At 36.1% G+C, this 13,468-nt stretch overlaps 2 protein-coding genes across 3 annotated transcripts; one reads left to right on the top strand and one right to left on the bottom strand.

Annotated features, from left to right (window-relative positions):
* Nucleotides 1-1,377: 1,377 nt before the first annotated feature.
* LOC141813250 (uncharacterized) lies at nucleotides 1,378-7,835 on the bottom strand. Of its 2 annotated transcripts, none has more exons than XM_074701184.1 (8): nucleotides 7,614-7,835; nucleotides 4,653-4,733; nucleotides 4,467-4,555; nucleotides 4,292-4,366; nucleotides 4,115-4,215; nucleotides 3,856-4,041; nucleotides 3,716-3,766; nucleotides 1,378-1,798 (listed from the first exon to the last, which is right to left on the bottom strand). In XM_074701184.1, the coding sequence occupies exons 1-8, from the start codon at nucleotides 7,734-7,736 to the stop codon at nucleotides 1,707-1,709; spliced, it is 798 nt and encodes a 265-aa protein (XP_074557285.1). In that variant the 5' UTR covers nucleotides 7,737-7,835; the 3' UTR covers nucleotides 1,378-1,706. The 2 variants fall into 2 exon arrangements, with proteins under 2 accessions (XP_074557285.1, XP_074557284.1); XM_074701183.1 differs by having other exon boundaries at nucleotides 3,698-3,766; nucleotides 7,614-7,833.
* A 1,864-nt stretch (nucleotides 7,836-9,699) lies between these two features.
* Nucleotides 9,700-13,296, top strand: LOC141813330 (putative prolyl 4-hydroxylase 7). Its single transcript, XM_074701275.1, has 7 exons — nucleotides 9,700-9,979; nucleotides 10,064-10,121; nucleotides 10,213-10,317; nucleotides 12,306-12,363; nucleotides 12,451-12,626; nucleotides 12,692-12,752; nucleotides 12,869-13,296. The coding sequence occupies exons 1-7, from the start codon at nucleotides 9,843-9,845 to the stop codon at nucleotides 13,174-13,176; spliced, it is 903 nt and encodes a 300-aa protein (XP_074557376.1). The 5' UTR covers nucleotides 9,700-9,842; the 3' UTR covers nucleotides 13,177-13,296.
* The last annotated feature ends 172 nt before the right edge of the window (nucleotides 13,297-13,468 follow it).

The raw sequence follows: 13,468 nt of genomic DNA, 5'->3' as shown, positions 1-13,468 counted from the left end.
AGAGGAAGAGGAGGAGGAGGAGGAGAGAGAGAGAGAGAGAGAGAGAGAGAGGTTGTTGGAGAGACCAGTTTCGCCTTCGATCGATGGAGTAGATGATGAGATCTGTGACGGTGGCGAGTTGCGCCTTTCCGTTTGGTCCATCAATCAGGCAGCCACGACGGCGATAAATCGATTTGATCGAGTCAATTCCGACTCTAACATTTGAGCCGGGGGTTGGTTGGTTCACTCAATCGAGCCCGAACCGGTTGATAATTTCAAAAACTGAGATGACTTTCTCCTCCCAAACTTTTAACTATCTATTTAAAGTATCCATTTAGTATTATGGGCAACAGATCAAAAGGACACTTCAAAAAGTATTTCTTTTTTTAAAAAAGTATTTTATCTTATTTTTATATCAAAAATAACTTTATTTTAACGTTATTATAATAGTCGCGCGATCAAAAAAAATCTATATATAAGCATTTTATATATAAAAAATTCTTCACAAATTTAATTAATTTTAATTATTATTATTTCAATCTTGTGTACTTATGTGAATGAGACAATAACGGTGAGATACAGGAGTAGGTTAACAATTAATAGTTAAAGTTAAGTAGGTTAATTAAAATAAAGTTTTTATTTACATCTCTTAATGGTTTGTTTAAAAAAAATATAGTTATGGAGAAAGCATCTTCATTGATTTCATTAAATATTTCATTAGGTAATTACATCTCTCATTTCTTTTCAAAATGTTATTAAAGTTTGATCAATATCAAAACAAAGTTCATTTATTATCAAATTAAATGCTATCTATTTTATCTTTTTAAGCTATTCGTTGTTAATGGAGTATTTCGGCAACAAATACAAAACTTTAAGAAACATTTTTAAGATCAATATTTTAAAAAATTGACAAATATTAAAAAAGATTTTTTTAAAAAAAATCATCATGTTTTATAGTGAATCTTATCATATTCTTAGGATATTTCATATGAAAAGTGTTGAGACATGCTAATCTTACTCTATAGAAAATAAAACTAAAAACTACTTTTTTTAATGTTTTTCAGAATCAATCAGAATGCACTAAATAATGGATCAAACTAAAAAACGAAAAAACAATCTGATCCTATACAAATAAAACAAGAATTCTAACATAACCAATTTTCTACGACCAGGACTGAGGGATTAACTGATGCAATATAAGATTGAAATATATCAAATAATGTTGGAGAAGTTAAAGATCAATCATTAAATCGACTCAAAACTATTATGCCAATGCATGAAAGCATACTGAACAGATCATATTTTTGCGACAGAAAATAAAAACTAAACCAATATTTCATAAGGTAGATCCAAACCAAGTCATCCATTTCGGGATTTTGCATCTATATTGTACAAAGATTATATCGAGCAGAAGCAAAACTGACTGATTTTTCAAACATTCAAGCAAAGAATTACATACCTGCTAGTATGCACACTGTACATCTGAACAAACTCCACTGAACTATGGACATGGGAAACAAAAACCTATCAACTAAACAGAGATCTTGGGACAGAGAAAGGGCAACCACTTTCCTTGCCGCTAAAGTTTCTTCTTGTGAAAACATAACTAATAGATAATTCCCCAGATAAGGCAACGGAGAACACACTTTTTCTTTATGCGAAAACTAACCAAGCAGGCACGATAAGTATTGTAAACACACGATGTCTGAAGTCTGTACCTGGTTCCCTCACCCATGGCGGCCCATCCTTCCTCGTCCACGGCTGTAGCCTCTTCCACCAGTCCTTCCGCTGCTACCCCTGCCACCACTATATCCTCCACCTGTCACGTTTGAGAATGATGTTCGTCAAAGCATATTAGGCACATTAGATCACAACGTTAGTCAGAAGTTTAACAGAGGTAAGTATGATAAAGTTTTGCTTTTAAAAGAAAAGAAAATAATTCCCTTTTATAAAAGAATTGCAAGTCATTTGTAGAAGCAGATACAGTTAATCTCAGGTAGCAAGACAGATAACATGATAGGTTTTATAAAGGTAGTTGCATAGTTTAAGAAATTATTCCATGTTAATTGGCATTGGCAAATTTTTTCATTCTGCCACCCAACCAGCATGATATAATAGATGATTGAGACCAATGACGTAGGAGGATCCATATAGCCGATCCCATTTAATGGGATAAAGATTTGGTTGTTATTGTTGCCCTCCAACCAATGCAAAAATACTCGAGATATGGTACCTATCAAAGCTTTAAAGGCTCATCGAAGCCTAGTCGTGAGACCAAGGCATGCATAAAGCTTTGGGTTTGGTCTGCCTTTCCTCTGCCTGTGACGAAGGCAAGCAAGGAAACATGTGCAGTGAGATCAAGGCAACCAACTCCTCATCCTCCTCCTCCTCATTATTCACCTCCTCTGCCTAATCCACCTCATTCTCCTCCTCCTCAGCCATGGAACCCTAGTTGTCAGACAAAGGCGAGGTACAATGATGATTTCTCATTCTCCTCCTATGCTTTGTTCTCCTCTTCTTCCACTTAGAGTTGGTGCTTGGCACAACCATCAACACCTGACACATCCAACACATCTTGTTCCGATCAAGGACCGAAACCAGCTAGGAACTAGATTCTAAACCTTGGGTAGTTAGGCATATCATCATGGCACCAAATAATTTTTCTATCATCTATATGTCAAAAAATGGCCAGCATGACCCATAGAATATATCTATCAGAGTTGAGACATAATTGACGCGGTCACTATAACCAAATAGTAGCATCAAATCTAGTCAAATTTACATAGTCTAAGATGATTGTTTATTACTATCTATATAATAGAAGTAATTTGGTTAACCAATATCTTCTGTGATTACCAGAAAATACATTAAATTTCTAGAAAGAGTAAACAGTTCTTAATCTACAAAGGGTTAGTTACATAAAACAAACATAATTTATCATCAAAAATCTCAATTTCACGCATTGACTAATTCTTTTCCAATTAAGTATATTCATTAACTTCACTAGACAGAATGATAACATGTCTAAAAAAATTATCCCATTAATTCTTTGATCAAAAATATTTTTATATTTGAATATAAATTATCCTCACATTTTTATTTAAATTTTTTTAAATGTCAAACAATGTCCATAATTAACTCTTTAAAATTTTAAAAATTTAGTAAGAGTTTTAAATTAGGAAATTACACTAAAGAAAAGGAAGAAAGTTGAATTATGAAATGAACTTTTTTACTATATAACAAATTTAAATTAAGCTTGATTTAAGAAAATAAATTAGTTAAGTTTAATGAGTAATCGCTTTAAATTTTTATTTATAGTTTTGCTATAAGAATGTATTTATTATCTATACGTTGCATGAGTATAAAATCTGCATTAAATATGTTGCTTTGAAGGCTTCTTTCAGTGTTTGATGGATATATACTGTTATTTTGTCCATGTAAATGTATTAATTATTACTTTACTGCTATTGCATGCATGTTATTCCTCCTTTATGAACGAAGAAGTTGATTTGACTCGTCAACTTCAGAGAGAAGCGGGTTAATTAGCCACAGCATTCAATTCATGGGTAAAAAGTCAAGAGAGAATGGTCTGTTAAACGTGGCATAATTTAAAGAAAACAAAAGAAGTCTCAAAAAGACGGGCAGACGTGTTTCCTCTGTATTACTTTATAAGGAAGATCTGTGTATAAGATAAAAGAGACTGAGTAGACAAAGTTACCATAGTAAGTCCATTCACCTCTGCCTCGCCTGCCTCCTCGACCCCAATTGGAGTTCCAAGCACCATTTTCTATCAAGAAAAACCTTGTCAGCTTAGTTGAAGAAAACAAACACAACATTTTTGCATCTAAAGCAACCTAAAAGTCTAAAACAAAATACCTTGATTGTAATGATATCCACCTTGATTGTAACCATATCCACCTTGATTGTAGTCATATTCGCCATATCCGCGTTGGTAGTTGTCATACCCACCCTGGTCGTATTCATATCTACCATATCCTCTTCCCCAACCCCTTCCTCCTCTTCCTCTTCCCCGACCTCTAATGTGTCCGCCGGCATATGAATCTTTACCAAGCCAATTACTAAATTGAATTAATAAAATCAATATGTAAAAAAAAAATGAGAGCTAAGAAAGTACCCTCATTGAATTGATTCCGTTCTTGCTTTATTTTAAACTGCAGTTGCTGTTGAGGCTGATACCTGGGCTGACGCCTTGGCTGCTCCAAGGGAACTTGATACCTAGAAAATAAAGAAAAGGATTTGAGGTAATTAAAAGATACCATAACGTCCCAAGTAGAAGAAATAGATATGCTACCCAGGGGAGTTTTTGTTTAATTCTCTGGCTGACAGAGAGATTGAAATCATTGAAACATGCCGTGTCGTCTCCAGACTGAATATAGAATTTTAAAAATTTAAGTATCCTAACATACACAAGTGTAGTAGCAAAGTATTCAGACAATATATGATCAACAAAAATATTGAGACTTAACGGCACAAGGCCTTCTTCAATGGGTTCCCACACGTCAGTAATACTGACAGAACTGATTGCAGTATCTTGATATAACCCACGATTCCTTTTCTGCAGAAAGAATATATACACGAAACATATAGCGCTAAAGTTCAATGCAAATATGAAGGAAAATGTAGGGGAAAAGGTGCAAAATACAAAATCCAACCTTTATGATTTCTGCAACTGCCACAGCTTTGCTGATAGCCTGTCCCATTGCCTTTAAAACAATCTCTCTAACAAGTTTGTCCTGCTTGAAGTGCCACGGTATGTAGGATCAAAGAGTGGTTTTTTGTGGAGGGTCAGTTATGTATGAAGGGTACGAAATTGTAGTTTTTTTTTTGTGAGGGCCAATTAGATATAGAGAGGATATTCAAGACTGTGCAAATCCATGTATACAGGTCTTTAGGTGTCTACTCTGATCTGACACTTCATCATACGTAAGCAGTACCTCAAGAACCATTTTGTACATTTTGTCACATGCTATACATCTTTTACTTATCCAAAAAAAAAAAATGGTTTTCTTTCCGAAATCTAACAACACATTAACTAATCAAGAGAATGACAATACTTAATCTGAAAAGAAGATGCTATACACATTGTCAAACTTCCATTCATTCTGGGTGAAAGAATATGTTATTTCATTCATCCGCATATACTTTCAGCTCTTCAACATTATTTTTCTAAGATGCCATGGACAATATAACCATACTAAGAAAGGAAAAATGGCTATAAATAGTGTAAAACTAGGTGAAAGGAAATATTCGATCGCACATAATGATATAGCCCATGTCACAGGTATATATAAACTAATGATAAAATCTAAACCCAGGAGAAATAATGTGAGAGTACGCCCACTGCACCTAATACCTAATAGACTTAGTACATTTTAAGATAGAACATGTATGATGATGAATATTAAATCCAGCCCATTACATCAACTAAAAATGTGGACTTAAACATCATGATAAAATAAAATCCTAATAGTCACACTAGATGAATATAAAAAAACATGAGTTAACAAAGCATACAACTAATGATCCCTTCAGCAAAAATTTGGAGACAATTGATGAAGCATGCAAGCAAAGCAACGGTCCCTTTGACCTCAAACCAGCACATCAGTAATAGAGGCCAAAGAGAGAAAAGATAAAATGAAACTGGGATAAAAGGAGTTTTCAAAAAACAGCTCTTAAGTGGGCCTCTCCCTAAAGCGGCTCGTCTAATTGCATGCAATAACCTGAGGGAAAAGGAAAACACTTGAGCGTCTTAGAGGAAAAATGGATAGCATAGCTCGACCCTTTGAGGTCTTTGTTGAAGATGGATAGCACAACTCAACCCTTTGCTGGATATGGCAAAATAAGAACAGGACATTTGCTCTATTTGGTTTTCACTACATACAAATAGAATAGATTTAATTTTTTTAGAAGGAAAGAGAAATCAAGAGAGAGAGGAAGAAGCAAAAGGAATAGAGCAGAAGAGAAATTTGAAATGCCAATAGAAGGAAAACTAGAATGCAAACTAAGCCTTGGAGAACAAAAAAGTAAACTGAGAAAACAGGAGGGAGAACTGCAAGAACAAATAAATGTAGAGGCAAGAGGAGGGAAAGAACAGCAAATTTGGTGCAGAAAGCAAGAGAATTACACTGCAATATCATTAATTGTTTATCTAAAGGGAAAAAAGAAAAGAACCTACAGGTCGGCTCTGGATTTCTGATTGTGAGATAAGGAAGAGAAAAGAACCTTCAGGAGGCTGATGAGTCGACAATTTTCAAATCTGTTGTGAAGTTAGAGGTCAGAGAAGCTGATTATAAGACAAAGCAGATGGCTTGGAGATAAAGAGGATCACTTGATGCAAACCTTGATGTCAATGCAAGGTTTGCAGGAGGCCACTCACATGGATGTGAGAGTTTACGAGTTCTTTATGGTCAGTGAGCAAAGAGGGGATCGACAGACACATCAGCAACCCACCAGGCAAAGTTGCGATTTAGATCTGAACTCCTCAGATGGCAGATAGTGGTCTGGTGGCTGCTGTTGGATTTTGCAATGAAGTAACCGGGATTGATATAAATTCCTTGAGAATAACAGTTCAATGACATTGTTAGGGGCAATTAAGTAAGATGTTCATTGTGTTGTAACAAGTAATAACCTTATGCAATTAAGGATTTCAAGCATCATTTCACAAGTTTGTGATTGTTGAGACCTAGTGTGTTAGTTAAACTCCAATTTCAGTCTATAAGATATCAAAGATCACGAGAATGAGATTTAGGAAACAGGATAAATTATCATCTTATTAGATTAAAGTTTCAACCTTAAAATAAGGCAAATCACATCATTTGCTAACTTTATTGAGGAATTATGGTAAGAAGGCTATGGATATTATGTGTAATGAAAATAGAAAATGCTGGGAGAAGAACACAGGTTGCAAGCATATGAGAAAATCAGAAACTAGGAAGACTACACAAGTTCCAGTGTTATGCTGTTAGCTAATCAATGCAGACAATCTCTCCTTTCTAAAAGAAATATCATTCAAAGAATAAGGCCACGAGGTGCACAACATTATGTGTGAACATAACCATGTCAAGGACTTCCCCATATGGCATTTATGTCCAAGTAACAATATGACAGAAACAATCTGGATACAACTTCTAAGTTCTACCATAAGATGTTACATGGTTAAAATGACCAACCAGGTTCCAAAAATCAGAATATAACGGGAGAAAAATGTGAGCAATATCCAATGACTCTTATGAGCATCACACTGCGCAAGCATTTATTTTTGAAGTCTTTTTTCGCAGACATACTGACGTCACCAGTTGATCAATCCATCAACTATCCAACTTCAGAATATTGTCAAGAAATAATTAGGCATTACGTATTGATGCATATAAAACTTTCTTCCATAAAGATCTATGCGAACCAGAGATTTATTCTCATGCTAAAAAAGGTCTTGTTAAGAAGATAATGGTCATCGACCATCGAAGCATTCATAATTCATAAATCAAACAAGAGAAACTGCTCATTGACCGTCAATCTCAATTCATAGAGCTGCTTAGAATTAACAAACATGTAAAATGGAAAAAAAAAAAAAAACTTAAGCAACAAAATAGATCAGCGATGTAAGATGTCAACACCTGAAGCAGGCTCGTGGCGTAGCTAACATAGTTGCGGATGACACCCTGACTTGTGATTCGTATCTCGTTTTCGCTTATGGCGGATTCCTGTCGCGGCTGCTCCACTTTTTGGTATCTGTCCATCGATCACAGCCGCTGCTCTGGCGGAGCGAAACCAGACGGATCGTCGCGGTTAGGGTTTGAGAGGAGGGACAAGGCTATTCACTGAGCTCCAATAATAGCAAAGCTAGGTATGTTACTGAACAGTGAATGCATGCAGGTTTCAGAAATCTGATTTTCGAAAAGAATAATGATAGGTAATATCAAAATTGTAGCATGAAACATACTCAATACCGTCACCTTGTGTGAGTATCGAGAAAGTGCACTTGGATCCGTCACCTTGTGTGAGTTTGTAAATCGAGAAAGTGCAGTTGGTAAACTTTGGTTACATGAGAACCCTTGTCCTCTTCTGCAAGTCTGCTGCGTCGTAACCAACTCACCCCGGGGGCAAGATGACACACTCACTGGGATTATCATTGAATATCAGTGGACTTATTTATATTGAGTATGTCATGCTACATTCATATTACAAATTTTCATACTACCTATTTTCAAAATATCTTCCCAAAATTTGAAATTCACCATTCAACGATCTTCATCTATCAAAAAATAAATTAAAAAATTAACAATGAAAAAATTATTTTTCTCTATTTCAATAAATCTATTCCATCGTAATAACTTAATTATATCTTAGACTCAAAATATCCTAAGTTTAAGTTTCTATTAATTTATAGTTAATTTCATTTTAATTGATGAAAAATTTTAAATTATTTTAAATTAAAATTAATATATATTAACGTATATTATTAATTTATATTAAAAAAATTTTAATAGTACCTTAATTTTTATTTAAAATAATAATTAATTATATAATTTAAAATTTTAATATTTTTTAAATCAATAGAATTGTAGAAACTCATTGATGATATTGATATAATGAACTTGTGAAGTTTTTATAAAATTTAGATTTTTAAAATATATTAATTTTAATTTGAGATGATTCAAAATTTTTTAATCTACCTGTAACACTCAAAAATTTAATATTTCTTAAATTAGGAGAATATGAAGAATCTATCAACAGTGTTGATTAATAAGTATTATTATCTTATATCTTAAGAGCATTCACAATCCACTCCTATTATAATATTCTTTTTTTTATAATATCATTCATCTCATTAAAAAGTATAGGGTCTACTGTCACATACTCGTATAACAATATATCTCTTTCATCTGTATTCCTTTTAACATTAACACTCATTATTTATGGATTTAGGTATTATTATTTTTAATAATAATCTTATTTTAAAATAATAATTTTACTATTTTTAAAAAATAATATTAAAAATTTTATTCAATTTTAAAATAGCTATTGAAAGTAATCATTTTAATAAATATAATTAAAAAATTAAAAAAATACACGTGGGATGGACCAACCTCTTGGTTGATCCACTCCACTTTTAATTAAACGCTTTCAATTGTTTGAACACGTTCAACTTGAGGAGTATTATAACACCCCTCCACAAGAATGTTTAACATCAATTCTCTGGGGGTGGTCGGCCCGGTCCCACGGAAGTTTCCCACCGACCACCAGAGTAAATCGGGAAGCGCATACGGCGGCCAATCCATTACGGCGGCCAATCCAGATGCCCAGCATCCTTTGATTGCGTTCCCCATTTGGAGGAAAATTCCTGCAAATACGCCGTAGCTGGGGATCGAACCGCGGGTCCCTGAGTTACAATCCAGATGTCCTACTATTGCACCATTGCCCCGGAGACGTTATAACAGTTCGTTAGAGCATTCATTGTAGATGCTCTAATAAATTTATGATAAATTTTATTAATCCTTTATAAATTTAAAATTTTATTATTCATAATTTATGCTATCAAATTTAAATTTGAGGGTATAAATACATTATGGAAATATGTTCTATGATGTAAGTATTATAAAAATTAGGTGGGTTGGAATGAAAAATGAGCGGTTTAGTAAAAACCGAAATTACTATATATGTCACATTGGGCCGGAGCCCACAGATCACCGTCAGCCATTGCAAGTGGAGGCGTAACCACACCGGCGATCGAGGAAGGACAAAGGAGGGCGAAGAGTCCGCCTGCGTAGACCTGCTCGCTGTCGTCTCCTCTCCGCGTTCACCGATCTGATTCCCTTTCCTCTTGCTCCGCCGCCTCCCCGGTGATGGGATCCTCCGCCTCTTCGTATCGTCTCCTCCTCCCCCTTCTCCTCTCGCTTTTTCTGCTCGGATCGCCGTTCGGCCTGGCGGACTCCGACTTCGTGGACCCTTCTCGAGTAATTGAGTTGTCGTGGAATCCCAGGTGAGGGATTCCCCTCCCGCCTTCTTCTTGTTCTTTTAGGATTGCCTCGGCCTGGTCCTTCACTCTGCTCTTGGTGTTTGGTAGGGCTTTCTTGTACCAGGGATTCCTCTCCGACGAGGAGTGCGACCATCTCATCTCTCTGGTTAGAATCTTTCGACTTTTTTTTTCTGTATTACATATCGTGAATTGAGGTTTTCTATGAGTTCGATTAATGACGAGCGATCTGGAAGCAGGCAAAGGATAAGTTGGAGAAATCTATGGTCGCGGATAATGATTCGGGGGAGAGTTTGATGAGTGAGGTGCGGACGAGCTCTGGCATGTTCATCGGAAAGAGGCAGGTAATGTTTAATGTTTCTGGTCCTTTCATGATATTGTGGTTATAATGCTTGCCCACCCTTATCAATTTGGAGAGGTTCCTCGTGTAAATGATTCCAATGCTCAAGCTTTCTGGACTAGTAGTGGATCTGTAAGAATAGGTGGGGATAAATAGTCTCCACTATGGCTGATTCTTATTATTTTGCTGAGACATCCCTTTTCTTCTTTGTTGCTGAAGAAAGAATGAATAAGTTAGAATAACTCGCTGGGTGACACCTAGTCATTGAGAGCGTGTCTCGTCTTTTGTTGTTCACTAGCTATATGATCGGCCCTAGAATGAAAATGAGGTCTGGCTAGTATAATGCCTGTAAATTGCTACTTTAAGATATTGTTGCATTGCCATTCAAGTCAGTTAGCTTTATTTATGTAGGTCCTTGCTTGAAATTTTCTAATGAAATTGAGGTCCTTGCATGAGCATCCCAATACTAGATTTACTTGCTTTGATTGGAATATCTTGGGGTTCCTTGAGTCATTAAGTGCTAGCTGCAAGGAGGTATGTCATTAATGGTTCCTTGAGTGCTAGCCACAAGGAGGAACTTGAGGATCTATATTGCTATGATGCTATCTTCAGCTCTATTGGCTCACTGACCTCTAGGCCTTCACGTTTCAAGTTTGTTTATCTAACCATATCCCTTGCTAAAGTGGACTCTTAACCTCTTGTACCCCTTATACTATCTTATTGCCTTGCCCTTTAATCTCTTACTCCTCTAGTCAGTTATTGTGATAGCTTGCTTGTTAGGTAACTTTGATCTCATAATGGTGTGGCTAACTAAAAGTGGGCTCAAATGTCAACTTATGCATACAGTTACTTGCATAAAGGCATGCTTAGCCTTCCAAATGTCACTTCATCGACCATAGTGGACTCCTTGTTTTACTGATAAAGAGACTTAATTTGAATGACCAGGTCTGACATCACACTGACACGTGAGGAAGATACATTATAACCCAGTTGTGAGGTAGATGGTGAGTTCTACAACAAATATAGATGAGTCTGGTCATTACTCAATACAAACACCCTATTCGTAACTATTAATGAACATGAGTGGCCCAATTTTAGATTATCTTCTAAAATCCTACACCACGTTGACACACAAGAGAGATACATTACAACCCAGCTGTGAAGTGGCTCAATTTTAGAACGTCTCCCTTCTTTACATTATATCAGATTATCTGATATGATGCAATATCATGTTATGAATCACTAATATTTCAACCATTGCTGTTTGTCCATAGTGTTGTTTTAGAATTTTTGATGTAATTACTAGTACTTTTTTTTTTTAGAGAGAGAGAGTTAAATGTCAGTCCATCGATCATGTCACAATTAGAGGCACATTATATGTGTGTGTAGATGGTAAATGTGATTTATAGTTGATTTGGACCCAATAGATTCCTGATGGAAAAGTTGTGATTAGCAGTTTTTCACAAATTATCTAAAAGTGAGTAAAGTTTGAATAGTCAACCTTAAATGCTCCAGGCAACTCTTGTTCTTTACTTGAAGTTGTTTCAGAATGCTAATGACCCACTGAATTGCTTTTTCTTTTTCTTCTCGGAATCATGTAAACAAATGTGCACAAGCGTGCACACACAACACAAAGCCAATGCACACTCTCATGCATGCTGACACACATTCTTATGCAGAGATAAACATTTTATATTGTCCTTTGTGATTTATTTACTTGTGTGGATAAATGTTGGGAAGAGATGGGAGCGAATAGTGGAGTAAGATGGAAAGAAACAGTACTCAGTCTGCCAATTTTTCATGTGTTTTCTTTGTTCCTTCCCCTTCCCTTTTCCCTCTTATTCATCCTCTCGAGCAACATGCCATCAGCATCATCCTTTCCACACACCCCCCCCCCCCCCCCCCCCCCCCCCCCCCCCCCTTCTGTGGTAGTTGCAGCTGAGCTACACTATGAAGATTAGTTTTATTATATTTGCAACCATCTTCTTGTAGGATGAAATTGTCGCAAGAATCGAGAAGAGGATTGCTGCTTGGACCTTCCTTCCAGAAGGTTTCTTACATCCCTTAAATTAAAGATTTGCTGTGTAAAAGAATTTATTATTCCTAAATGACCTTACTTTTTCCACCTTTTTTTCAGAAAATGGCGAGTCATTTCAAATACTGCACTATGAGCTTGGCCAAAAATATGAGCCTCATTTTGATTTCTTTCATGACAAAGCCAATCAAGAACTGGGAGGTCATCGAATTGCCACAGTATTAATGTACCTGTCCAATGTCCAGAAGGGTGGAGAGACCATCTTTCCTTCTGCGAAGGTAATAGATCCATCATTAAATACGTTGCATAAAGAGACACCCATACTCTTTTTCTATCATCTCAGGGGAAGTTATCTCAGTTGAAGGATGACAGCTGGTCAGACTGTGCAAAAAATGGTTATGCAGGTATCACTTATACCACAGCTATTGAACAATTTTTTCTGATTCTAATTCTTTCAGTATTTCATCTACAAATTGATGCAAATCCTTTTCTTTTTCCGGCCATGATTTTGTTTCTGTAGTAAAACCTTCAAAAGGTGATGCCTTGCTGTTCTTTAGCCTTCACCCTGATGCGACAACGGACTCCGAGAGTTTGCACGGAAGCTGCCCTGTCATAGAGGGCGAAAAATGGTCCGCGACAAAATGGATTCACGTGAGGTCTTTCGAGAACCCACACCAAACAAGCTCCAGCTCAGGGTGTGAAGATGAGAATGTTCTTTGTCCGCAGTGGGCCTTAGCAGGTGAGTGTGTGAAAAATCCTCAATATATGGTAGGCGTCAAGGATTCACATGGGTATTGTAGGAAGAGCTGCAATGTATGCACCTTGTAGGTGGTTATTATTTATTGTTCACTTGATAAAACTGTAGTCAATATTACCATCATAAGGTGAACTACATTATGTCTGTATACATGAGCATTTATTCTATAATTCTGGTATGATCTTTGATGAGGTTTCTGCCTCTAATGCATCAGTTTTTTCCCCCGTAGGCCTTAGAACAGCTAATAATCCAAGTGGAAGTTATTTTTCCTCCTCTCTTCCATTACCTCCCTGTGTCCTTCCCACTCCAATCATTGATCACAAGCCCCCTCCAAATTATAAATTGAAATATTGATCCATACAA

The sequence above is a fragment of the Curcuma longa genome, chromosome 20 (genome assembly GCF_044706935.1).
Source record: "Curcuma longa cultivar G26 ecotype Majalengka, Jawa Barat chromosome 20, ITB_CL_G26_1.1, whole genome shotgun sequence".
NCBI classification, from domain to species: domain Eukaryota; kingdom Viridiplantae; phylum Streptophyta; class Magnoliopsida; order Zingiberales; family Zingiberaceae; genus Curcuma; species Curcuma longa.
The sequence above is the reverse complement of the archived record's forward strand: the minus strand, read 5'-3'. Positions and strand labels throughout refer to the sequence as shown.

Coding starts and splice junctions, on each gene's coding strand:
- LOC141813330 (XM_074701275.1), top strand. CDS start 9,843: ATGGGATCCTCCGCCTCTTCGTATCGTCTCCTCCTCCCCCTTCTCCTC. Junction 9,980..10,063: donor GAGTTGTCGTGGAATCCCAG/GTGAGGGATTCC, acceptor GGTGTTTGGTAG/GGCTTTCTTGTACCAGGGAT. Junction 12,753..12,868: donor TGCAAAAAATGGTTATGCAG/GTATCACTTATA, acceptor TTGTTTCTGTAG/TAAAACCTTCAAAAGGTGAT.
- LOC141813250 (XM_074701183.1), bottom strand. CDS start 7,736: ATGGACAGATACCAAAAAGTGGAGCAGCCGCGACAGGAATCCGCCATA. Junction 4,734..7,613: donor ACGCCACGAGCCTGCTTCAG/GTGTTGACATCT, acceptor CACTTCAAGCAG/GACAAACTTGTTAGAGAGAT. Junction 4,216..4,291: donor TTAAACAAAAACTCCCCTGG/GTAGCATATCTA, acceptor TTTATTTTCTAG/GTATCAAGTTCCCTTGGAGC.